This window comes from Ursus arctos, unplaced genomic scaffold (assembly GCF_023065955.2).
Source record: "Ursus arctos isolate Adak ecotype North America unplaced genomic scaffold, UrsArc2.0 scaffold_8, whole genome shotgun sequence".
NCBI classification, from domain to species: domain Eukaryota; kingdom Metazoa; phylum Chordata; class Mammalia; order Carnivora; family Ursidae; genus Ursus; species Ursus arctos.
Genome location: NW_026623100.1, coordinates 22,355,929 through 22,382,933, shown reverse-complemented (window position 1 = coordinate 22,382,933; position 27,005 = coordinate 22,355,929). Strand labels below are relative to the sequence as shown.

Genomic DNA, 27,005 nt, shown 5'->3' with positions numbered 1-27,005 from the left:
ACACACTTGCAGAGGGGTTTATACAAAGGAAACTGGTGAGCACAATGCTTTGTATCCGCAGTTTCGCCAGATACAATCGGCAAACGCGACAGCGACACGGTTTTGCTGTGCAGATTGCACTACCCACAGAGGGAGCAGCCTTACCTGGGGTCTCCGTCCTATCAACTGCGGTGGGTGGACAATGGCAATGAGGAAGCGTCAAGGGAAGACAACGGCTAAAATAAGTCACGTTTCTAATAGCGAGGCACTTAACAGCAGCATCGGGAAGCTCCAAATTAAACTTGAAAATGGACATGGGTTCAATGAACACAAGCAGAAGGATAGGTTTGTAAAAACTGCCTTTGAAACGACAAAAAAAAAAAAAAAAAACAAAAACAACCACCACCACAACACAACCTCTCACAAATGTGAATCAGTTCACATTTGTCCTTGACAGTTTCCCAGGGTCCAGAAGAGCCAGGCACGCAAACTGCAAGCCGCCCTGACCGAGCACAGTCCCAGGCTGCAGACACGGGGCTCTTTATCTGACCCCTGGCATCTGAAAAATTACCCCCACAAGTCCACAGGGATGGGGCACCCGTTTATCTGGAATATCAGGCTCTGGTCTGACTTTACAATCCCTCAGAATCACCCATCACTGAATATTTCAACCCAGGTGACACAGATATATTCAGGGCTCAAAGGATAACGTCGAGAAAGGGTAGATGTCAGCAACCCGCCCGCTCCCTTTCCAGATAATTGCCCATCAGGCAGCATCCCTGCTCGGGTGGGGGAAAGCTCAGCGGCTGCAGGACCCTCCTACCTATCTGGCTGGTGGCCACCACGTTTCTGTACTTGGGGTGCTGGTTCACCGTGAGGCAGAGGATGTCGTCCGTGTGCTCCAGGTAGAAGCTCTGGCTCCCTAGGGGCAGAGACACAGGAGAGTGAGGGGAGGGGGATGTGCAGACCTCTCAGGACAACCTTGAAGCATTATGCAGCATCTGCAAATGCCTTGTAAAAGTGAGCGATGAAGGCCCCAAGTTCTCGATTTTAGAATCATGCCTGGGGAGCTGGGAAACCATTTTTTACATTTACGTATTCTGTTCCAGGCCGGACAGAAGAGCTGGAGTCTATTCTCTAGCACCTGTCAGCTCCCCTGCAACCCCTCCCGCTGCCTGTGGGGGTCCAGAGCTCAGTCCAAGTGCAAGGCTTCCAGGGTCCAAAATGATAACAGAGTTACTACCTAACTGAGCAAAATGGCACCACTTACCCCTGTGAAAGGGAAGGCTATGGAACAGGAAAATACTTAGGGACTCTCTTTCAAATCCTCCTTAGTTCTCAAAGCACCAATCCATTTGGGTGCCTAGATGGCACAGGTGAGGTCTTCACCTCCTCATGCCCTCACTCAACGTATGTCACAGGAGGTAGAAGAAAGGACAAGAAATACGTTATCAGCGACTGTGGCAAATGGGTCTGCCGACTTCCAAGGTGTCAACTGTAATCCCATCCAAAGGCCCAAGGACTAGAGGTAAATGACAGCACTGATAGACAAATAGCTCATTGCTACTAAAACGATATATGGTCACACGAAAAAGAGAAATCGTATAGAAACTCTCAAGGCCCCAAAAGACAAATCATTAGGCGCTCAGTGACTTCACTGTCTAAAAATGTACGCATAAGCAAGTGTGCAGACTTGGGAAGGAGCATGAAGAGTTGAAAAAAGGAAGGGGGCTTGTTTTAAGATGTGAAGCAAATAAGGCAAGATGTGAACGCATTTAAATCTGGTGGCAAAGGTATGGGTATCAAATTAATTTCTGAACGCTTCTTTCGGCTTGCGGTGTTTCTTTTTCAACTACTTGTTTAATTTGAGTCATCCTGCAGTGAAAGGACATTTGGGGTGTTTTGCTTATGGTTTAGGCGTTCTCATTCTTCTGGCTAACTAGTCAAACTTGAAAATCTGAGCTGCTAAAAAATGGGTAGTAAGGAGGGCGAGTATAGCATGGTGCACTGGGTGTTATACGCAACTAATGAATCATCAAACTTTACATCAGAAACCAGGGATGTACTGTATGGTGACTAACATAATATAATAAAAAAACATTAAAAAAAATTGGTCACTGTGAAAAATTAATGAGCAAAGTTCCCCTGGGCTCTGTTCTTGGTAACCGGCTGCAAGGAATTTCTCCACTCCCCACACCCTCTTTCTGGCTCCCGTCCATCCCTCCCAGCCTCAGAGCAGCTGATGGAAATGTGGACACCTCCCCCCGGGGGCTGACAGCAGGATGTTGTTAGAAAGGAAGAGGGCTTTGACCTTTGAACGTGGGCGCCACACTTTCTAGGACTTTCTGGAATTGAGAGGAATGGCTCCCACAGAGGCCAAGAATGCACCAGCTTTGGGGCATCTCAAGAGGGGGAAGGCACACAGGGAGAGAGGGCAGGAAGCAGGGCCTGCCCTCGGAGGGGAGCCTGGGGCCACGTCACGCAGTTACCCGTGGAGAGGCTCTGCAGCACGCCAGCCGCCGCCGTGTGGAAGATGATGTCCGAGCCGTCATTCAGGTAATGCAGGTTGTTGCGACAGTCGAATCCCCTGTAGCCAAACACGTGGTCGAGAGCCAGCTCCTACATTCCCACACACAGACGACAGCAGCCCTCAGAGGAAGCAGGAGCAGGGCCACAAGCCCATGCTCTGGGGGCAGCCAGCCCCTTACCTCACGGGAACCGCGCGGCTGGTGAGACAGCCAACCCCAAGCTGAAAACATCTCGCTTCTTGGCTAGCTGAGGAGAAAACGCAGCCCTTTCTTGAATTCCCTGAAGAGCGAGGGGGACAAGGCTCACTGGTAGAACTACAGGGAGTCTTCTACATAGGCCAGATAAGCTTCCAGGCTGTGTAGGTGAGTGCAGGCCTACTGGCTGATGCCCTACAGAGGTGACCTTGGCAGGCACTCTTCAGGAGAGGGAATGGTGGCCCAGAGGTTTGCTTTGATCCCCAGGAACGCCACCAGGACCAGCAGAGAATACTGAGGCGAACACCACGCTCATTCTGTTGCCTGGTGCTTGCCCTACAAAGTGTCTACATCTTTTGCATTTTTTCCCAACAACAAGATACTGTTCTGGGTTTATAGTCTTTCTCTTCCTCCATCTTGTCTCTCCTGACAGAGAGCAGTGGCCGATTGAGCTCAGATCAGTTATTAACGCGCTATGACGCACATGTACCGTTGGTAGCTCTTCTGGGCCAGGCACGGTACTGGGGGTGGGGTGGGTACAAGAATAAGCTGTGGGTCCCTGATTCTAGGTTCCCTGACTTTTCTCTCTCTAAAGCTCATCGGTTGCAAACATCAGATTGTTTTAAAATACCACAACCCCTCCTTACTCCAGAATAGTCACTGACTTTCACTGCATAGGGGATAGAGCCCAAACTCCTAAGCTGGCATACTCACCTCCACTCACACATGCCCTGTACCCCTCGGTCAAGCTGAATTGTCTATTTAGCCCACATACCATGAGTTTTCGTATCTTTATAATTTTGCGTTTGAAGTCTCTCTTGCCTAGAGAGCCCTTCTCCTCCTTTCATCTCAGCCTTCCCCCAACCCCATGTGTCTCCCAGGAGCTCATGTGTAACATGAGACCCCTCATCCTGTGGGACACTGAGTCAAACGGGGACAGTCAGATGATTTCTCCCAGGAATTTAGAATTGAGGACACTGGTGGGCTTGGCTGTCATAACGAAGTGAGGAGAGAGAAACTCGGAGGCTGGGTCATAACCATCATCTACCAAAATAGTTCAAGAAGTCTCCAGAAAAAGAGAAAAATGCATCAGACAGACAGGGCCTTGGCGGGCAGAAAGAGGCACCATCTTGGTTTATGATGGCTCCTCAGCTTCGGGATCCTGTCTTTTCCTAAAGCTCAGCTGCATCTTCTGACCTGCACTCTGTTCCATGATAAATCCCTCCAATTAGTCCTTCTTTTCCAATAAAAAAAAAAATTTAAGATGGATTCTTCTGTCCTTAGTTCACAGTGTAGTAGGAGGGATAGATGAGTGAGAAATAATGGAGGTAGCGTGTGTGACAAGGGCTGCAGATGAGGGGGTTGTGTGAGGGAGTGTAGGAGGGTTTAGGATGAGGAGAATCAGGGAAGATTGCACAGAGAAGATGCCAGAGAAGAGCTTGGAGAGACCAGGGTGCAGGGAGGGAAGAGGAGGCGCCTTCTAAAACACAGGGGCCTGAAGGCCCACGGCAGCGTCACAGAACGTTAAGTAATGGGTTTGGGGGTGGAGATTTGAGGTGTGGTGGCAAATCACAGGTGCTGAAGCTGGAAGGCGGTCCTGGGTTAGTGTTTTTGAAACCATGCACTTGAACCCCCCCCCCCCCCCCGAGGAAACTGTGGGAATCTCCCGGGTCTTAAAGCTGTGGTGAAGCATGAAGAGTTGCGAACTCTGTGGGCAGCAAGACTATGTGTCAGAGAGGGAGGGGACTCTGAAGGCAGAAACCCTCTTAGAAAAGAGAAGGTCCACAGAGTGGCAGTCCTCAAGTAGGAACAACTGAGTTCAAATCCCTCTCTACTTCCTGGCTTGGAGATCTTGGGCATGGGACTTACTCAGTCACTTAACTTCTGAGAGCTAATGTCCTTATCTGTAAAATGAAAACAAGAATACTACCTTCCTCATGGGTATGAAAGGTGCATGAAACACGTCGTGGGAAGTACGTACACAGTCCCCAGCTCCCCGCGAGTGCTCCCATGACATTAGAGACAGTGAATAAGCTCGCACTCCCCCTGTGTCTGCCCTCATCTCCGAGTGGGACTAGGTCTGGGGGAAAGGAGTCAGGTTCGAAGGATGTGGGGCATTTGTAAGTTAGTACTGAGAGGACTCGGTGACAGGGCTGAAGGAACATGACCCAGTGGGTGTGATTCCCTGGGATTGGGGCCACAGTGCTACGTCAGAGGGAGAGGGGACAAGAGAGACCCAGCAGATCCATTCAGGTTTACTAGAAGATGCCTACGGAACACGCAGATAGTGATGTCCACCAGGCATATCTTAGAACACTGACATCAGATTAAAAACAAAATAGTTTAACCTCCTCACCTCAACCAGTTTCTTTTTTTTGGTGATATTGTTCTTCTGGAGTTTCTCAGGCTGGGGAGCTGCTCTGCTAACAGGCGGTCTGGAATAGAGGGTGACCAAAAAAAAAAAAAAAAAAAGCCAAACACAAAAAGAAAAACAAAACAAAATACAGTGTTGAACAAAAGGCAGCAAGGTTGCTCATCCGGGGTTCAGCTAAGGCCAGTGCCAGGGTCCCCTCTCCCTTCCCCCACTCAGCAGACCCTCCACCTGGCTTTGTTCTGTCCTGCTCCCTCTCTTGCTCCCCCGGAAAAGGTTAGATTCTGACGTTAGGGTCCCACATGATGGGGCCTGGATTTAGAGGCACTGGGATGGTCTTCCCCACATCTAAAGCATCGTAGTCAGGGACCAGGCTCTCTACCTCCTGGGAGCCAGGAAGAACACAGGAGCCAGAGGGGCTGATTTTCAAATGAGAGAGGAGCCTAAGAATGAGAAAAAAGAGGCTGTGCTTCCTGAACCCACCAGCTATTTTCCAGGCAGAGATGCGCCTATGTTGTTTAGAAGTAGGAGGTCAAAGATCATCAGAATTAGGAGGTCAGATATCATGGCATGGTGTGAAGTGGGACTTACAGGTCAGGTTTGGGAACGGCCCCAGGTAGCCAAGTGCCCAGATCATTCTCGATACACGAAAGGGCAAGTGGGAAGTACAGGGAGAGGAGGCAGAAAGAATCCCCACTCTGCCCTACACCTGGGGTTTATGGTCGACGTTAAACTGCTGCCGTCAGCCCGAAGTCGGCCTTTCTCTTCTCGGTTTTGTCTCGGGGGTTCCAAATTTAGCTAAGAGATTTTGTGATGGGTAAACTCTCCACTCTCACACGAGTAGGCCAACTTTTTGCAACGTGGGGTTCCCTTAAATCAGACTTCTCGGAGTTGAGGGAGCGGGGGATAGGTAGGGGAGACCTGTCCCAGCTCCTGCTGCAGGTTCCCACTCCACTAGTGACTGCTCTTGGGCTATGCAAAGAGAAAGGATTACCTTGATCCCCTTGTAAGCAGCAAACAAAGCCAAGTAAGAAACTTAGTACAGTTTAGAGCCACGTTAGCAACCACCTCATTCATGCACAAGCATTATCCAAGTGAACAGACATTCCCGTGTGGCACAAACCATGCTTCCCAGGCATGCCAGCAAAGGACTAAAACAGAAATGAAAGAGTGCACCGGTCTACAAATTCAGAAAGCTCATACCCTGGCGTCTCTGGGCAAACTCTGCACTAAAGCGCCTACAGAATAGGGAGAAAAAAGGAAGCCTTGTCAATGCTTCCTGCACATTCTCTGTGACTTTGCGAATGCGCCTGGGGACTCTGCTTATGTGAGAGTGCGCTGGGGAGAAACTTGTGGTCAGAAAAACAATCACATCCTCCTGGATGTCGCTGGGAGTTATGCACAATGGATGCTTTGTTTCCAAATCAAGTTCGACTCATAATTTAGCCTAATAATTCCCAGTGTTTCTGGGTAGGTCAGCTTGCCTGCTGGAACGGCTTGCGTTTTTGTGCTGGGGCAAAACAAGTTACCTTTATTTTCTGAGAAACTCTTCAATCAAAACAGGTTATGCAATCATAAGTGATAATTGGACCAAATGGTATTATTATCTGCGCTGAAGAATAGGGAGCGAGCACATCTCTGCAAAACGACACCCCCGGCTGATGTCATTTGCTGCCAAATTGAGCAAAACCAGGAGGCTGGGGGCATGCCAGTTCTTGCAATTAGACACTTCCTTCACATTAATTATCGCTTCCCAGGACATCTGCTCTTTCTTCTGTTTTAGTGGGACTTTCAAATGAAATCCGTGGGTTTCTTCTTTCACCTAAGAATGTTCAAGTGTGTGACAAAAGCAAGCCGAGGTCTGAGATGGGAGCAGGAGGACACTGGGGCTACAGCATGGTTCAAAGGCAGAATTTGAGATTAAACGCAGGGTTCGTTTTCAGGGTACACGCAGGTTGTATAATATGTCCCATATTATACAGTATATACGAAGCAGGCATACAGGCACAGACACTGCGCGTTTATATATACACGAGATTGTATATATATACACATAGAGGCAATCCGATGCTTTTTTTCACCTTGATTTTCAGTTAGAAACTGAAAAGTAAAGCAATCTCAGAATGTTTCTTTCTTATTTCACAAGCATATGTTTATAGCTGTATTGCTTCAAAACTGAAGATGAGAGGGGCAAAAGGAAGAAACCTGCATGGTGGCAAATTCAGCGGATTGTAAGTCTAGACCCTTGGTGGTTGTGGATTCTGCATGAACGCTTAGTACTGGATGCTCATCGAACAGGGGCTTTTCCAGAGTGCTGTGAATACTTACTTGACAATTCCCTGCCTCCAAAGGAAAGCAAGTTAAAACACAATACAAGCATTAAAGGCTTCTTTCCAGACATCTATAAACAGTGTTCGTAATATCAGACGTGGGAGGAGCTGCCAAAAATCTCAAACGCAGCCAAAGGCTGGAGGTTTGGCATTTTTCAGCAGATCTAAATCCTTCCAGATTCAGATTCCATTGGAAATGTGACTCTGAAAAGCTTTGCTGAGGTGGGAAAGAGTAGGGTACATGAGAACATTCACTCACTTTTCAGTCCAATAAACTCGTTAGAGCTGGCTGTCCCAGCTGGCACTCAGGACCGGAGAGCCAGGAAGGGAGTCAGTGCAGTGGGGGATTAGCAGGGAGAACTGGGAAGATAAGAGCCCAGTGGGGGGTAGGGGTGGGGTGGTGGGATCCCAGAGGGGTGGAGCAGAGACACAAAGGGGCCTCTGGGGGCAAGTGGAACTTTGAAGTCACTCAGGGAAATAAAGAAGAGAGTTTCTACTGGGGAAGGAACTTACGGAGGGAGCCTAGCAAATGAGCAAACAAATTGGATAATCAGGAGAGGACGGTGGACAGGCTTGAGCTCTGAGAGAGCAGAAGAGAAGCTTTGCCAAGGAAGAGAGAGCAGAGGCAAGAAGCAGAGGGGAGGCCTGTGGCCTCAAGCACATGACTGCATGTTAAGTAGTGAGGCAGCAGTGTTCTTGTTCGGCGCTGGGGTGCAGGCTACGACACCCACCCTTGCCAGTGGTACTCCCTACCACACAGCCCCGTGGCCTCTGTGGAAATGGGACATTCTTGGGCAGGGAAGGACCATGAGAAGGTCAATCGGTGGGGCAATCCTGTCGTCCAGCAGCTGGCCTGAAGAGAAAGCTTAGGCTCACTTGAAGACCTGTGAGGTCTCCGTGACACGAGCTCTCACCCCACAGAGCGCTCCCCAGAGGTGGCCAGGGCCTGGTGGTGTTTGCCCCTCTTTGTCTCCTCCCCAGGGTGCTGGTGGAACAGAGCACATGATGACCTGAGATGCGCCGGAGGGGGCTCAGAGCCAAGGCTCTCAGGGAAGCATCTGAAATGACGGAAGCCGTGTGGAAGATCAGTCACACCCCCAGATGAGCACAACATGACAGCCAACTGGGGAGTGAGGCTCAGAAAGCCGGTAAGAAACAAAGTCGTTGCAAACAGCTTCTATAAAGAGGGGTGTGGGTGTGGAGAAAATCAGCTACATTTAGCCAAGAAATGCAAGTTTGGAATTGTTTTCAGTGTTGTTAGTCAGACAATGTTCAAAGGGTCCTCAGAGGAAACATAGATTTCTTCGGATTCCAAAATGTGCCATCAAGTGATCCAAGAGTTTTCGAAATGTCCTGGGAAACCAAGCTACTTTCGATCCTTTTTGGTGGGAGCCCGCAGATGATCTGAGATTTCGGCATTGTTCTCCAACGAGACTTATCAGCCCATGGGTGGGCTTCACGTACTCGTGCTAAATTGTGTTTGCACCTGTGCATTTTTCTGGGGGAAATGAGGCATGTCTTTAGCAAATTTTCAAAGATGTATGTGATTTGAGAGAGAGAAAGAAGAAGAGAGATTAAGAACCATCCCTCTCAGATAAATCCAGGTTGAGGAAAACTCTATAAAGCCATGGGAGAGCTCCGTTATCAAAACAAAAGGAGCTGGATTCTGCTGAACGTATTCTTATGTCTCCCAGAACCACCTGTAGAGCTGCTCAGTACTGAACTGGAGTGGAAGGGAGATAGTTAGACAGGAGAATTATGGGATGCCCTGAGGGAAGCCTGCCAACTTCAAAATGCTTTGGACTGAAGCCTGTAACACAGCACCCCGCCCCCCCCCTTTTTTTTTTAAACAAAATGGGGATATAATCCCAGACTTGGCCATTTTAGGTGAATATCAATTTATTTGGGTGAAAATTGAAGGCACAAAGAATAGAAAGAAACAATGTGGGCAGACTACTGAAGAGGCCACTCCAACAATCCAAGTGAAGGATAAGGAAGATCTTGACTAAAGCAGTGGTTGTAGAGAAGGAAACAAGGGAATCTTTAAGGAAATACTGGCAAAGTAGACTTCAAGAACTTTGTAGTTGCTTAGTTCTAGGGGTTGAAGGAGGAAGAGCAATTCAAGTGGAATACTAGTTTTCTGCCTGGGCACCTGGGTGGATGGTGGTACCAATGACTGAGACAGGAGGAGAAGAGTCAGGACAAAAGATGATGAGCTCCCTTGTGGCATGTTAACCTCTGGACGTCTGTGGGCTGGAAGCTCAACTGAGAGGTGGGAACTCAGAGAACCATCAGCTAATGGGTGGAATATATGAGATTATCAGGATTAGAGTTGGAAGCTTGAGGACCAACAGCATGTGACTGGCTAGAGGAGGGGCAGACATGGGACACTGAGAAGAAATGATTGAAGAGGTAGGAGGAGGGCCAGGAAAGATGGTTTCTAAAAAGTAAATGAGAGAAGAATGGATATAACTTCACTATCCAATATGGCATCCAGTGACCACATGTGGCTCATCCAAATTAAGATGTGCTATAACTGTAAAATAAACACCAGATTCTGAAGACCTAGTAAAAATAATTTTTAAAAAAGAAGATAAAATGACTCATTAATAATTTTCACAATGATTACATGTGGGAATAATATTTTTAATATATTGGGTTAAATAAAATATATTATTAAAATTAATTTCACCATCTCTTTTAACTTTTTAAATGTGATTACTAGAAAAATCACCTATGTGGCTTGCATTGTATTTCTACTGCACAATGCTACTCTAGAAGAAACATATTTCTCCTTTTAATAAGACAAAGAGGATTTGGGAAACTGAAAGTCACCATGTCAGCAGAATGACAGGGACAGAAGATTGACTGATAGGTTGGACTAGAGAGTGAAGGAGAGATTTGGTAAAGCCTGGATGAGAAGAGGGAAGGGGAAGGAAGGGAAGGGCGGGAATACGTGTTTAAGTATGTAAGATCACTCAGAAGATTTACTTATCTCCTGAACCGAGTTTGGTGGGGATGGGAAAGACTAGAATGCATTTCTTGGCTGAGGACCCACTCCAGTTTGGGGGGAGTGGCATAAGAGATACAGGAGAGAAAGGCAATTGATCAGGGAGCAAGGATGGCTGGGAGGCTGAGGTCCAAGCACCAGCTGAGGGACCAGCCTCGAAGAGGAGGAGAGAGGAGGGACTTCATTCCTCTGAGAAGGAAGGAGGTGAATGGTTTACATGGGGTAAAGGATGGGAAGCAAAACAGAGGAGAGATAAAGAAGAGCCAAGATGGAGTTCATGCCCAATAGCTTCTGTTTTCTCCACGAAGTAGGGTAGAAAAACCAAGTACCAAGATTGGCGGGTATAGGGTTTGGGCAGGCGGATGAGGAAGAATTGTCTTTGACTGTGGAGTGGCTGGCAGAGGAAGCCAACCAAAGACAAGAATGAACATGAAGGAGCAGTGCAGAGGGCCTCAGTGTCCCTGGCAACACAGACTCTGGTGAGGGCAGTCTGCACTCGTGCGATTTTCTAGTCAGAAGAACAGAGGTATGTGCTGTAGGGGAAATACAGGGGTGAAGAGCCAAGAAGACTGGAAAAGTAGCATTCAGGCAGACAAAACAATGAGGCCAGGAGGAGCTGATGAATCTAGAAAAATGGAGGTATCAAGGCATCCAGAATGCTTTAATGAGGATTAAGATCAGGATTACTGGGAATGAGAAATCTAAAGGAGAGAAGTTTAAGAAGTTTAAGACTGATGCAGAAGGGAGCTACTGGTGATGATATAACTCATGGCTGGCAGGAGCCGCGGTCAGTCAGCTGGTCTGTAGTGGAACTCCTCAGAGACAGGAAGTTGATAGCTGAGAAGGACGGGAAGGGGGAACGGATGGCAGAGCACGGCGGGAACTTCAAAGGAGCGGGCTGGGGCTGGTTAAAGAGCGAGCCAATATGCTTTACAAACACCACAAAACACTCGGATCCTCCACACCTTACAGCCAGGGGTGCTGTTTCAAGCGGCAAGAATCATGCACCCCAACAACTGCTTCTGCAAACACCTCCCCAGTTAGCAGATCACAACCACACAACAGGAGAAAAAGGGAGGGTAACGACCCTGGTAGCGCCCATTCCCTCCAAGTGGAGATCTGAGAGATGTTCGGGGACTTGACAGGAACAACTGCACCCAGCCCTGCCACTGTCCTGTAAGAGACGCTCCCTCCCATCAGAAAATCGCTCACCCATGTGTGATGCGTTCTTCAGCTCCGTGAGCCAGCGGGTTTGAGCCAACTGATTAACTGTAAGAGTATGATTCCCTGGGTGTATTATTCTTTCAAAAAAAAAATCACTCTACCTCTGCATTTTCAAGTCCTGGCACATTTTTTTATGATAAAAAAAAGTGAACAAACTATGCTCTGAAGAATGGCAGGTTTAATTCCTAAAATTATCAGGTATAGAGAAGTCATTATTTTGCTTCAAACAATACATAAAATCAAAAGAACTGAATAGGAAATCATTTATGAAGGTAACATTAAATTCCCTTTAAAAACCCCAACTATTCAGCTTTCAGCGGAGTTATAGAGGCAAACAATAGGCGTTTGAAATGGTTAATTTCAGCATTTTGGGAGTTAAATGGATACCGTCACGTCTTCCCACCTTATTAAAGAACAGGAAACTTGCTACCTTCTACCTACTCAGAGCAGCCAGGAGTACAGAACTAAGGGGCAGAATAAACAACTCACCTAGAGAGAAATGCTCTGGAAGCGCAGGGACACACCCTGCCCTGTTTGCCCCGCACATATGCCATCGCTGCCCCCGAGTACAGTTTGAGCCTGGCTTACACGCAAAAGACAGGTGATGGTGGGTCTCCTAAGAACAAACTCTTAGACTCTTTGAGGTCAATCCATCATCACAACTGGGATGGAAACGGAGAATTTATCAGAGCTTCCCACTTATCGGACCAAGCGTCAAGATAGGAAGTAGCGGGTTTGACAGATCTCCAAGTGGTAACCTTGAGGGTGAATTTGGAAGCACCTGTTAGCAAGACCGTCAGTTCTTAGCAGCTCTTACAACCCGAGCTCACAAAGCAGCTACTGATCAATGATGACAAAGCGCCTCTGTGAGGCCAGGGGAGCGAGGAAAGGGGAAGTGCCAGGCTGTTTATTCGTTTATTTCCCCACGGAGAGGAGCACTGTCCTGATTCGCCAAGCTCATCGTGCCTCAGGCAAACTTGAAATGGGCAGTGACTGATTAAATACAGCATTAAAAAACAAAAACAAAAAACCGGGGAGCAGGTTCCTCTCCCTAAACATAGCAGAAAAGGTTAGAAGAAAAATTGGGGATTACCTAGAGATGGTGGTTTCTTTCAGTTCAGGGAAATCTAGCTAACCTTTGCAATAGCTTTACATTTCGCCACTTGTGGGCATGTCCTTGTTTCACTGTAAATCCGCTGACAAAGAAGCTTTTTATGTAACATAGGTGTGATGGCTACAATAACACACATTTGTCTTTTCCGTTCTTTTTGCCTTGGGTTATTTAAATAGATTTAAACAGAACAGATATTTGATTCCTAACAGACAGACGGTATGAACATAAAATTATTTAACCAAGAGATCATCCCACACCAGATTCCACATGGGTCACGCCATGTCCCACGAAGATGAGACCACCCATGGATGTTAACAAAATGAAGGTAAATGTGGTCGATGACCAAGAAGGGATTTGTGGACCATTCTGAGGACAGATGGATATATTTAAACATTAAGAGAAGCAGACTAAGTAAATTCATCCATTCATCTACTCATTCGACAAACGTTTGTTTATCCTGTACTATGAGCCCAGCACTGCGTTAGGCACACGGGGGAACCAGGACAGCACAGTGCTGACCCTTGAGGCACTAAGAAATTCACAGACAAAGCTGACAATCCAGTGGAACTTTAAGTATCTTGAAATACCATAGACCAATATATTCAGGATCCAAGGATTAAAGGTGGCTATTAATTTGGGGCTGCAAGAAAAACAAAATTCCTTTACTGTTTCTTTATAAACCCATGGTATATAGTTCTCTTTATAGAATTTTCTTTTTGCTTAAGTTCATAAATCTGTATAAACCTATTCAGAAGGGATATGATAAAGTAGGAGAAGATCAATTTTAAGGCCTTCCCCCATTCATCAGTAAGCACAACTTAGGAAAAGGTTTGCAAAACCCTAGTGCTAGAGTGCAATCTTGAGGTCATTTGGTGCTGGGACCCAACTGTTCAGAGATGAGGAAACCAACATTTATAAAAGGCTCAGAATCTGCTTCTAATTGTGGATTGGTAAAAGGTTCTTGGTTTCCCAAGGAACATATGGCATAGATTGATGGTTAAAAATGTACCAGAGGGACTAAAATATTAATGTAGGAGTATTCACAGATTCCTCCTTTATAATTCCCTGCTAAGAATAATCCTGGCAATGCCACCCCAGCATCTCCTCATCCTGGGGACCTGAGATGGATGGAGGGTGACATAATTTCGCACACCATGGAAGAGAGGAAGAGGGATTCCGCTCAGGACAAATACCCCCCTTATGCATATTTGGGGGTGCCCAAACTGCCCTCTTCACAGTGGAACACTACTGAGATGGGAAGGAGAGGATTGCCCTTCAGGATCCTGATTTACCTGTAGGTCCACAAGTGGGGGTTACAGAGAGATACTGAGATGGTGACGGCTAGGGTCGGTCAAATGTGGGTGAGTAGTGCAGGGGGCCACTGGTGCCTGGGGACAAGTCCCTGTGTATGGGGACTCCTGGAGGCACCATTCATCCATCCACCTGGAAGGCAGCTCATAGCACATATGAATGAGCAGGAGAGGAGCCTGGTCCCCTGGATCACCCATGTCACACACTCCTCACCAGAAAAAGGGGATAGTTAGTCTCAATGCCACAGAGACCAGGGGAAAGGGCTGTTGTTTGTAATTGCTTAAAGGCAGAAGCCAGGGGGAAACTGACCTGAGAGGTGGAAAAATGGCCAGGGGTGCCAAATTGTTAGAGGAAGAAATTTCCAAACTGGATTATGGATATAAAGACAAGATGCCACCAAGATCTCAGACTTTGATATCTAGCCTGTGGATATCAGTGACTAGAAATGAACCTAAACCTTGTTAAATTGTTAAGGACTTTATTCCCTCAACAATCATTTACTGAGTGCTGGCATGTTATCAAATTCGGAGAAAGGGCACTGTATCAGAAATTTTGCTTTCACAGAGTTCACATCCTAGCTGCAGGAGAGGGGCTTTATGAGAATCCCCAAATCTGGCCAACAACAAAGGCCTCTTAAGGCCTCCAACAACAGGAGTGGGATAACAGAACAAAGCCCCAAAAGGTCATCCTCCACGAAGCCAGTCTCAGACTTGGCAAAAAAGAGTAAGGACAGACAAAGAAGAACTTGGCAAGCACAACAGGTAGAGCAGAAGGATGACCAAGGACCCTATCCCTCTGTGGTGGAGATAACCTCACACAGCCTGAAACCAGGGCATGCTGAGACAAGATTCTGGTCAAGCCCACGGCGGTTTCCCTAATCTCATGTAAACATGTTGCAGCGTGTGAGAATTGCTTTAGAGTGGTTATACCTCTTGAGCTTACAGGCACGTAGTCAGACTATCCTAAACACTTGGGTATGTGTTTGGGGAGGAGACAGAACATTAAAAGGTATAAAATAAAACCTCAGGAGAACAGTAAAGGGAGACTCTTCTATTTGGAAAAAGTTCTCATTAGTATGGCTGGCTGTTTCATTGGGGTACTCTGGGGACGTGCAAAGCCTTAACACTGGCTAAGGAAATGCTGTTGTTTCTGCCTTATGTAAACATGCCTATAGCTTTCCAATACTCCAAAATTAAAGAAACTTTACATCTCTAACTTTTGTATTGTCATCCTTCCATCACCAACATCACTGTCCTATCATGATGACCAAGCAGATTGCTGCCACAGTGGGATTAATGCCAAGGACCCCGACAGGCCCTTGCCAGAATGCAGCCAGCCACTTTCCAGATAAACACTGGACATCTATTGAGGTTTTAAGATGTAAAAGAAAGCCCCAAGGGAGCTGAGTGTTGCTTTGACTTTCACTGAGTCAACTCTTTTTGTAAAAGTTAGAGACTCCAGAATCAAAAAACAAGGGGAATTTCAAGATGCCAAAGGTTTCAAATGTTGGAGGTAATGGTAATAAAACAACTGATAAAACTCTGTCATTAACTAACCTTTGCTATAAAAAATGGCCAAAAATGAGGAATGATTTCAAATTAAAAATTTTAACTGTGATGATTTCTACTTTAAAATATGTGAATTATCCCAACTAAGAAGAGCCCAAGATGAAGTACCTTTACTAGTGAAATTTACCAAACATTTGAGGAAGAATTAACACCAATTCTTCTCCAACTCTTCCAAAAAAAAAAAAAAATCAGAAAGGAGGGAGCACTCCCAAACTCATTTTACAAGGCTAATATTATCCTGATACCAAACCAGAAAAGGACACTACTAGAAAATAACAGGCCAATATCCCTAATGAATACAGATGCCAAAATTATCAATGAAATACCAGCAAACTTTATTTAGCAGCACACTGAAGAGATCACTCATCATAATCAACTGGGATTTATTCTGGGGATGTGGTGATGGTTCAAAATATGCAGACTGTCAAAGTGATACACCACAGAATTAAAGAAAAGAAACATATGATCATCTCAATAGATGCAGAAAAATAATTTGATAAAAGTTGACATCCAATCATGAGAAAAACTTAACAAATTAGGCATGGAAGGAACATATCTTAACATGATAAAGGTCATATAAAACAAGCTCACAGCTAACATCATGCTTAGTGGTGAAAAGTTGAAAGCTTTTCCTCTGAGATCAGGAATAAGACAAAAGTGACAATTCTCATTACTATTCAACATAGTACTGAAAGTCCCAGTGAGAATCAAGCAAGAAAAAGAAATAAGAGGTATCAGAATTGGAAAGGAAGAAGTAAAACTGTTTCTATTTGCAGATGACATTTTATATAGAGAAAATACTAAAGACTCCACCCCAAAACTATTAGAGCTAACCGATGAATTTAGTAAAGTTAGAGGATACAAAATTAACATGCAAAAAGTCAGTAGTATTTCTACATGTTAACAACAGATTTTCTGAAAAAGATGTAAAGAAATTGATCCCATTTATAATAGCATCAAAAATAATAGAGTACTTGGGAATTATTTTAACTACAGAGGTGAAAATCTTTATGCTGGGAACTGTAAGATCTTGATGAAAGAAACTGAAGAAGATAGAAAGAAATGGGAAGGTATCCCATGTTCATGGACTGGAAGAATAAATATTGTTAAAATGTCAATACTACCAAAATCCATCTAGAGATTTCAATGCAATCCCTATTTAAGATCCCAATGGCATTTTTTACAGAAGTAGGAAAAAACACTCCTACAATTTGCATGGAACCACAAAAGACCCCTAATAGCTAAAGAAATCTTGAGAAAGAAGAACAAATCAGGAGGTATCACACTCCTGATTTCAAGCTATACTATAAAGCTACAGTCATTAAACAATATGGTACTGGCATAAAAACAAATAGACCAATGGAACAGAATCAAGAGCCCAGAAATAAACCCAAGCGTACATGGCCAATCTAATATTTGACAAAGGAGCCAAGAATACTCAATGGGGAAAAGACAGTCTCTTCAATAAATGGTTCTGGGCTCATTGGATATTCACATGCATTAGAAAGAAACTGGACCCACATCTGATTCCACTCTCAAAAATTAACTCAATGGATTAAAGACTTAAAAGTAAGACATGAAACCTGGAAACTCCTAGAAGAAAACATAGCAACAAAGCTCCCTGACATGGGTCTTAGTGATGATTTTTTGGATATGACTCCTAAAGCACAAGCAACAAATGGGACTACATCAAACTAAAAAGTCTCTACTCAGCAAAAGAAACCATCAAAAAAGTGAAAAGACAACTGATGGAATGGGAAAAATATTTGCAAACCATGTATCTGATAAGGGGTTAATATTATGTGTATGTACACACACACACACACGCACACACCCCTCATGCAATCCAATAGCAAAGGAAAAAAACAAAAACCTTAAAAAATGGGCTAAAGGCCTCAAGAGACATTTCTTCAAAAAAGATATAGGACAGGTCAATAGGTACAAGAAAAGATGCTGAACATCACTAGCATGAGGGAAATGCAAATTAAACCACAATCAGATATCACCTCACACCTATTCGGCCATCATTGGCAAGACAACATACATAGTGGATGTGGAGAAAGGGAATCTTTGCTGGGAATGCAAACTGGTGCAGCCACTGTGGAAGACAGTATGGAGGTTCCTCAAACAATTAAAAATAGAACTACCATATGATCCAATAATCCCACATCTGGGAAATTCAGCCAAAGGAAACTAAACCACTAAGTTGAAAAGATATGTGCACCCCAATGTGTGCAGCACCATTATGGACAATAGCCAAGACACGGAAATAACTTAAGTGTCCCTACAGGGATGAAAATAAAGAAGAAGTGGTATAATAAAGAGTAGAATATTAGCCATTAAAAACAGAGGAAATCTGGCCACTTGCCATATGCTGTCATTTATATATGGAATCTAAAACCACCAACCAAACGTGCAGAAACAGAGACAAACTTATGGTTACCAGAGGTGGAGGGGCAGGGTGAGGGGAACGAGGAAAGCGGTCAAAGGTACAAACTTGCAGTTATAAGGTAAGTCAGAACCAGGGGTGTAATGTAGAGCGTGAGGACCGTAGATACTGCGTGTGGTATACAGGTGGAGAGCCCATCCTCAGAGTCCTCCTCTCAAAGACAAGGGTTTTTTCCTTCTTTCTTTTTTATTGTATTTCTAGGAGAGGAGGGAGGCTAGATGAAGCTATTGCGGCGATATATTTCACAATATACGTCAATCAAACCATCATGTCGTAGGCCTTAAATTTATACATTGATGTCAATTATTTCTCAATACGACTGGGAAGAAAACAGAAATAAAAAAAGAGATATCTTGACATTTACCTACTATTGGATGATAGGGAAATGAAAAAAATACATAGGGGTACTAAATAATTCCCGACAGTAGCTCAACCTCGTAACCCTTTATCATTTAGGACAAAAACACTAAAGATGATATTCAAATTTGAAAGTGATTTTCTAATTATATTATGGACCTCCTCTCTGGAAAACAAATAGTATTTAATTAAGACTCAAGGCTTGCTTGGTACAAGTGTATAAAAAGCTTTGTTTCTTGAAACTACTTCTTACGACATGGTTAAGTACATGTTACAGAGCCAGGTCGAAGAGCAGGCCATCTAGACTACACACATCTAATCAGGAGATGACTAGAACCATAACGTCATCATTTCTACACTTCTCCGTAATTCATAAGTAAACTACATTGCACTGGTGCTAAAGACAATACAATTATGTGTGAAAAACGAACTCATCTACCTCAGACATTTTCCTCAAGGGAGAGATGACCCTCCCGGTCTGAGACAGGCAGAGAGGTGACAGCAAGCCCAGGGTCCGGCTGAGGAAGGGGAGATGGGCTTTAGCTCAGTGTGGGATTCTGACTGGTGGCCATCAGTTATGTAGCCTCTGAGGTGAGAAGGCAGGGGAAGGGTTGAACCTCTCCTTCTTCAAGTAAAAGGCGGAAAATATAATGATAAAGGTAGAAACAGAAAGGGTCAATTCCCACATTCTTTTCTTCATCCCTGGACAGCCAGCCAAACCCTGCAGGCCTCAGTGCTTGTTAATAACGGACCTTGAACGAATACAGACTGCTGACTCAGGTGCCGTGAGAACGCAACCCCCGAGTTAACCTGCGTCCCCACTTAGAGGAACAGAAGTTACTGAATATGTACATGCCGATTTCCATAAACATGACGCACTTGGTGTTTATTTTGTATTTTCCATCACAGAGTTAAGGTTTTTGTCTGAGTGCACATTCCAACTAAATATACCAAATAAAAATCTCCATTATTCCTATTCCCCAAGCAGATGGTTAGTCTAAGCAGTGAGGGGATGAGGAGATGGAGACAAGTGTGTCAAACAAAATCAACTATGACCCACGGCCCAGCCATGTGAAACTTGGAAGACCAATGGCTGGTCAGCGCATCTGCATCTTAGTAACAGAGCACATGCCACATTTGGAGATATTATAGAGCCTATCTGTAAATTATAGAAAAGATGTCTTTGTGATCTACCTGTGTCGCAATCATGCACTTACCTCATAATCTAAAATTGGGGTTGCACAGTAATTTCATCCATACAAAACATTGGGTATTGGCACTAGACATTTGTACAGCTCTAAGTTTCAATTTGTTCTTTTTCTTAACGTGAAAATAAAAAACCTCTGGAGATGGGCCAAAGATGTTCATGTTATTTTTAAAGATATGTGAGAATATAAAAATGTAATGTGAATATAAAGTATCAATTTTAAAAAGTGACCATTCTTGGGGCGCCTGGGTGGCACAGCGGTTAAGCGTCTGCCTTCGGCTCAGGGCGTGATCCCGGCGTTATGGGATTGAGCCCCACATCAGGCTCCTCTGCTATGAGCCTGCTTCTTCCTCTCCCACTCCCCCTGCTTGTGTTCCCTCTCTTGCTGGCTGTCTCTGTCCTGTCGAATAAATAAATAAAATCTTTAAAAAAAAAAAAGTGACCATTCTCAGTGTACTACTGTTTTCTAGAAGTTAATTCTTCCGACACCCCTAGACAGGGGTGTAAAACTATGGCTCATCAAAACTGATCCATTTAAAAGTGGGTAGAGCTTTAAGCGTCTCTAATGATTCTTGATACTGATTTGGTTATATTTACTGGTATCTTTAAATAACAGTATATATTCAAAGGCTTTTATAAATGATAGGAAATTATTGTTCAACATTAAAATGGCCATTATTCTGTGATAATAATATCAGTTTCAATTAGAAAAAAAAAATGAAAGGCATGAGCAGGATATTTTCCACCCCTCCCTGTCTCCTCTTCACGTTTTCTCTCCTCCTGTTCTGAGCCCTCCATGGCTGGCCTCTGACAACTACAGCAACAGGCACTCGTGCCCTTCGACTTCTGACTGGCTTCAGCTTGAAAGGGGCATCAGTGGAAGATGAGAGGGTCAGAGGAGAATGCAACTGGGGAGTCTATTCCCTGGAGAGCTCCGTGCTGGGACTCAGGTCTGTGACCTTTAACCTTCTCCCTCAGGTCTCAGCTTCTGTAAGGCAGTCTGCTTCAACAGCTAATGCTCCCCACATCTGACAACAACTTCTCCCCACCAACCTTCGGACCCAAGGGTGGTGGAGGGGCTCCCCCATCCCTGTTGTTTCCCTTAATCCTGCCCACACCTTTGTGACTAGTCCTTTCATTTAACTTTCCCCAAATTACTTCTTTTCAGAGTGCTCTTGCTTTCCTGCTGGGGCCAAAACTGACAGAGAGCTTAGGTCACACCTGAAAGACTTAGGTTATATCTCTCATGGTGCACTAATTCTAAGAAATTCTATCTAAGATAACAGGTGCCCTATATTTTTACATTCTTTGAAGCCAACTTCAGAGAGCTGGAGCCAAGAATCAAAACCAGAAAAGGAAAAGAAAGCTTTCCCATCTTTTACAAGACACAATCCAAAATAATCTTTAGAAATACAATATATATATATGTATATGGTGCATTAAAGCATGACAAAGGTCCTATTAAAACAAGGCAAAAAAGAGTTAAATTTAAAATATCAGTATACCTCATGATCTTAAAAAAGGTTGCTTTTCAAAATTCTTTTCTATTTTAGGTCTACAACAATTTAAGCCACCTCCAGTAGTTATGGGGAACGAATGTGCACTCACAGAAACCAGATTCCATGCTGGGACAGGAAAACCAATGATGAGTGTGTGACTGACCTCTTGTCAAAAAACAATTTCAGAAGTACACGATGGTATTGTGAAAAAGCCACATACACCAACCCAAAGAAAGGTCTGCTAAAGACCACACAGTGACAATTTAAACATTAAACAATGACAGTAACACCATCAGAATTGCCTGCACCTAAAAAGGTGATACTATTACCTCAAGAGACAAATAAGAACTATGCTTTTAAAAAGTAATATATACCAACAGTAACCAATTGACCAGTGTTCAGTTTGTCATCAAAACATGAGGACAGAATGAAAAATGATTTGGTTTTTCAAAAGAAAACAGTAACTTGTTTCACTGATATGACTGACTTTGAGGATCCAGGTAGTTACCAGTCCGAAAGGTCAAAAGTCCTTTTCCTGTTAGGTTGATACTATGAAATGCCAACTCTGGGCCAGAGGGTAAAGGATAAAAATGGAATTAGATGGACCTAAAGCTTGGGCCTTCTGGGAGATGTCTCTTAAAGTTGGCCTTTCCTCCCTGTCTTACTGCGTGCGCTGGTCATGGTCATCTGGGGAGAGGCCAAGCACAGAGCCAGAGTTTCTGGAAGAGTCCAGGAGGAGTTCAGGGCGGGATTTGGGGGTGGGGGGGATTCAGTTCTCCTATGGGAATGACATAGGAGGTTCTGGTGCCTGGGAGAATCCTTACCCCACAGGGGCAATGCTTACGTTCCAACAGGAATTTGAAACACTAGGGGAAGCTGGTTCTCTTAGAAGATAGTGTGTCACCTTCTACTGTGTGTTTTCACTTGGTGTGTGTACCTTTTGTCGTAACAAACACAACCTTCACATCCTCTGACTGTTGACTTCTTCCAACATTTGTACTACTATTGAGTTGTGCAAAACATGCACACGGCAAGGGCAGGGGTCCGGGGCCGTCCCAGCTAGCAGAGGATGATACGGACGTGGATTGGAAACCACTACATATTGTGTCTCACTCTCTCCTTCCATGTGGCAGATTAAAAAACAATCCTCATTCTGTCCTCTCTTCACCGCTGTCTATTTGGCATGTTATGGTGGTCAACATTAGCACAGGACTATGAAGAGCTTTATCCGGACCTGGATGAGAAGACTTCATAGTTTCCCGAGATCCTGGACGTGGGGCTGGACACAGTAAGTGATTGAAACTCTTTGGGGAGGCACTAACTGCGTTTTCAATCATTTATGTGGGATAGTTTAAATTGGGGTGTTTTAAGAGTGTGTATATGACAAGAAAAAGGTGGAGGGCAGTAGACATGTCCTGTTTTGGATTCATACAGAAATTCAATTTCGTTAACCACCTTGGACTTTTACTTCTGGTAGAGGTGATTACATTGCTAGTCTATGGGTGGCATATGACTACTTACTTGAACAATAAAAGGCTCATATTTAACAGATCACCAGTGACTGGTTCAAGGGTGGTCATGTGACCCACCAGAGCCAATAGTACATCATAAAACATTTGCAAGACTTGTCCATCAGAGGCAGTTCTTTGCCGCTGGACTCTAAGGTCCAGGCACTGCAGTCACTTTGCTACGTGAATTGCAATAACCGAGAAAGCAGAACTGAGATATGGAGAGAGAACAGCAAGATTTGACACCTGAAGTCACTCTGTCCCTATGGATTTTCCAATGGGTCAGCCAATAGGTTCCTTTTACTTAGGCCACTGTGGGTTAGGTGACCTCCCAGAAACTGAAAGTCATACCTTATAAATTAGAAAATGACATATCAACTTGGTGTGACCTTGCTAAAGTGGTGAAAGAAACTTCTTAATTTTACAGGCAACTCTAGCAATCTGGTGCTGAGCAAATTTCAGGGATTTTGTCACCTGATGAGTTCAGGAGAACTGCTTTTATTGAAGTGAGAACACAGTATTTTGGTACTACCCCTTGTGCTGTGATGAAGGTAGGCGTTTTGTATCTTAAATTGCTCTGAAAACTATGCTTCCCCCTCCTGTTTTGTCTTTTCTGAAAAAGAACTGACATTTAAAGTATTTATTAAGTAATAATTTTAAGTTTGCAGGTGGATGGAACAGCCATAATATTGAGAAAACATGGCAAAGTAGGAATGAGGCCAAAAGTGGAAAGCAAGGCGGTGTGTCGGGGTGGGGGTGGGAACCTGAGAGGCAGCAGGGGTTTGGAAAGGTTGCTTTAGACCAGAACTGGAGTGGGCAGACGATGAAGGAGAGCACTGCGGGGCAGCCCTGAGTGTGCAGATGAGGTCTGAAAGCCTATGTTCCCCAAACTTTCCTGACTTCCTCAGCCACATGCCACACACGGCAGGTGAGCGACAGGATTACCCAAGAGTTCACCAAAGGCTGGGTGCGGGCTAGACCAGTGCGGCTAGGTGAAAGGGGCAAGGCACCCCACTGTGCTAGGGCAAAGTTGAAGTGGGGGACCAGGGTACTTGATAAACGCCTGTAAGGGATTACACATTTCGTAGGTATAACTCAGTATTCTTCTGAGAGCAATTAACAAATTTCTCTCCACTTTCCCACTTCTCATAAGATCGGAACTAAAGAGCCTGTGACTGCTGAAGAATCAGAACTCAAGGAGTATTAGAAATTGTACAAAGAAGCACAATCCAAAGCCTCGCAGCTCTTTTAAAATCAAATAATTGAGTCTAATTAGAACCCATCTAGGACTATCTGAAATGTGAGGAATTAGAAATGCAGTTGCTTAAAAACCGGTGTGTAATGTGCAGCTGTCTGCAAGGCACTGTTTTCAATATGATGGATCCTGTGCTCATCTCACGGCTCTAAAGTGGAAAAGGATTTAAACCGGAAGTAGAATTTCCTGAAACACTGGTAAAAGGCAGAACGAGTCCTCGCACTGAGTGCTTGCTCAGAGCTCCCGCCTCTTGTCATTCTCCAGTGTTTGTCTCCCATTAGTCTTACTGGGGCATGTCTTGGCCCAGGTGTTTAGAAAAGGCGCCCAGGTATCTGCAGGGATGCGTGGGAGGGAGCAACAAAGGGCAGGTCAAGAAAGCCTCTGTCTCTCCAATCAGGAGGACCTGAAGGAGTCAAACGGAGAGTGTCGGGGCTGACAGTCCTAAATATTGGCAGGGAGAAGGTGGGTGTTGCCTGACCCAAAACTCTTCTCATCCGAGGTCCCCAGCATTTCTGTCTCTACCTCTCCCTCTTCTGCTTGGGATGCTGGAGTCCACAGGGCCCGTTTCTTATCCCAGGTGAGGACTCCGGTGAGGTATTTGCCTAGCTTATTGTCAAGAGTCCTCCCCACCCCACTTTCCCTCTCTCATCCTGCTTTATCACAAAGTCTCTGAACGCCCCGCCTTGCCTGGCACCCCCTTCTCTCTTCTGCAGTTCAGACGCTGTCTACCATCCTATCTCTGAGGTTCACGTTCCCCTAACATTACTGAGGAGGACTGGTGGAGACTGCGTGTTTTTGGTTCTGATTAGGATTTGCCCCCATGGACGCAGTTGATTCAGACACCATTTGCTGCTCCTTCCCCGCTCACCCCTTCCTGCTGTGGTCGAGCTTTGCTCCCAGCATGCCTTGCAGCTGGCGTCCTGCTCTCTGGTTACAGCCCACTCTGGGAACTGAAGCTGTCAAGGCTTTTAAGTTACCAAGGTTGTTGCTCTGTGTAAAAAAGGCTTGATTATTCCTCCGAACCCTATATTTATCTCAAAAATGTTTTGTTCACTGCATGTGTTCTTCACTATACCCTGGGTGTGAATTATTTTAAAATGCCAACAGAGTCCTGAATTGCCTACCCCTACATCTCTTAATACTATGCAGCATTTTTTTCTTTTGTATATATTTTAAAAAGTCAATCCTGTGGCTGCTAATGTACTTATGACAAGTTCCCAAACTGATGTGGTAAGGTAGCTTCTGAATTCTGGAGTTTTTAAGATTGAAAATTCTTAAAAGTCCTCTGTACCCTCACCCCTCACCCCTTTTCCTTAATTGAACAGGGATGAATATTTTTACAGGCCTACCCAAAGAGACATCATGACAAGGGGAAGTTCAGATGAGCCTCAGTTTAGGTTAGAAATCAACTGCCGTGTTTGGAATTGGGAATTTGCTTAGATTTCTAAATCTTGGTGGCCGGCCCAAGTCTCAGCATGACAAAGCACTGGGCTGTAGACATCAGCCAGAAACAACCTTGGAATAATAGCCAAGTCAACTCATTTCATAACGTTATGTGACATTGGAAAGGTTGGGTAATTTTTCTCCCAAAAGAATGTTTAATTTAGGCCAAATGTTGGTAAGCGTGGATTATTCAAGGGCGAGGCTTATTAGCGCACTTATGTGCATATGGCTCTTTTTTTTTCTTTATTCTTAGAAGTAGGCCCTTTAAAATTATTTTCTCTTTGTGGCCTCTAGAAAAACTATGTTGCAAGTAAGCTAAACTATAATTTATGGACTACTGCAGAAAAATCTCTACAACTTTTTAATCAAAAGAGAACTGAATCTTCAGAGTGACGTCTGACAAAGATGCCAAAGGTGAATTAGGGATTTTTGCAGCAGATTCCATCTGTTTGCGGATCGTACCCCACTGTTTATCAAGCTTATTTTAACATCTAGCAATGAACTGAAGCAGGAGGGGGAAGTATTTATATTTACATTCCCACCTAATTTAAAGAAGTGATAGATCAAATTTTTGAAATAATTATTATTAGGCAGAAAGCCATACTGAATGCAAAAAAACAATCTGAATCTCATTAATTATAGTGGGACCAGGGTACCTGTGAACACTGAACCCATGTCAATGTGAAGAACCCACAGAGAATTCTTAACACATTTTTGTGATCCATGAAATTCTCTTCAGATGTTAGAGTTTTTAGTGAGTATTTAGCCTTCCTAGTATAGAGATGGTAAATTAAGAAATTGTAGTAACTATGAGTTTTTTTCTTAAAAATGTCTATTTGGCTATCTCCCTTATCAATACTTACAAAAGCACATCAAAAAGGCCCAAAATAACATTTAAAACTCTCTTTCTATATAAAGATCCTGAGGTGGAAAAAAAAAAATGGTTAGGTCTGGACTCACCAAACCCACCTGAACAATCTCGGGCAGGTGCAGACACAATGAGAGAAGGTACGCCAAGTGAGACCGTGTAATGCACAGACTCTGGTCAGAACAGAAGATTATTTTTCATGACCCACAAATATTCCTTCAGGACCTTAGAAGCCCTCCCACCCTCCTACCCCTCCAATCAGCATGTCTCCTGTTAGCCGTCACATTCCCAACAGCGTGTGGCTATCCTGACATCCTTTCTGGGCAAGGGGAAGCCCGGTTCAACCAGATCTCACATCTATTCAAGTCATAGTCCACAATCAACTTGTGCAAAGTGTAACACACCCTTTGCCACATATCAAGGGCATGGGCAATTTCCCCCAGTTTAAGTCTGTATGCTGGTTAAGACTCTGTGCATATACACAAAAGACTAGCTTAAGTAGCAACTCTGAGGGCAAAGAAAATGAACTCTTGTTGAAATCAGTTTCTTGTCATCAGATGTAACAAATGCAAACAAACCTGGCGACACCATACCTTTCTTCCACCGAAACTTCCTTCAGCTGCTGGTGTGGTTTGGTGCCTTCCATCTCCCTGAGGCTCACAGCATAGATCTTGGTGGTGTAATCGATGGCCTTCTCTCTAGCAACGTCACTGTCATAGCCTCAAACAACGGAGAGAAACGGGCATGGAGTTGGTTGGCAGCGGGAAGGGGGGGTGGTGGGGGGATGTG

The 27,005-nt window shown here is 44.5% G+C and overlaps 1 protein-coding gene across 2 annotated transcripts in view; it reads right to left on the bottom strand.

Moving 5' to 3' along the window:
- Positions 1-27,005, bottom strand: part of EML6 (EMAP like 6) — a 274,663-nt gene that overhangs the window by 23,802 nt on the left and 223,856 nt on the right. The window contains exons 27-31 of one of the 2 annotated variants that reach the window (XM_057309390.1): positions 26,810-26,936; positions 5,059-5,137; positions 2,469-2,598; positions 803-901; positions 145-165 (exon numbers count right to left, since the gene is read on the bottom strand). In XM_057309390.1, the coding sequence (XP_057165373.1) occupies positions 145-165; positions 803-901; positions 2,469-2,598; positions 5,059-5,137; positions 26,810-26,936 (456 nt within the window). The remainder of the gene's footprint in view (positions 1-144; positions 166-802; positions 902-2,468; positions 2,599-5,058; positions 5,138-26,809; positions 26,937-27,005) is intronic. The other variant, XM_057309391.1, reaches the window with a different exon arrangement.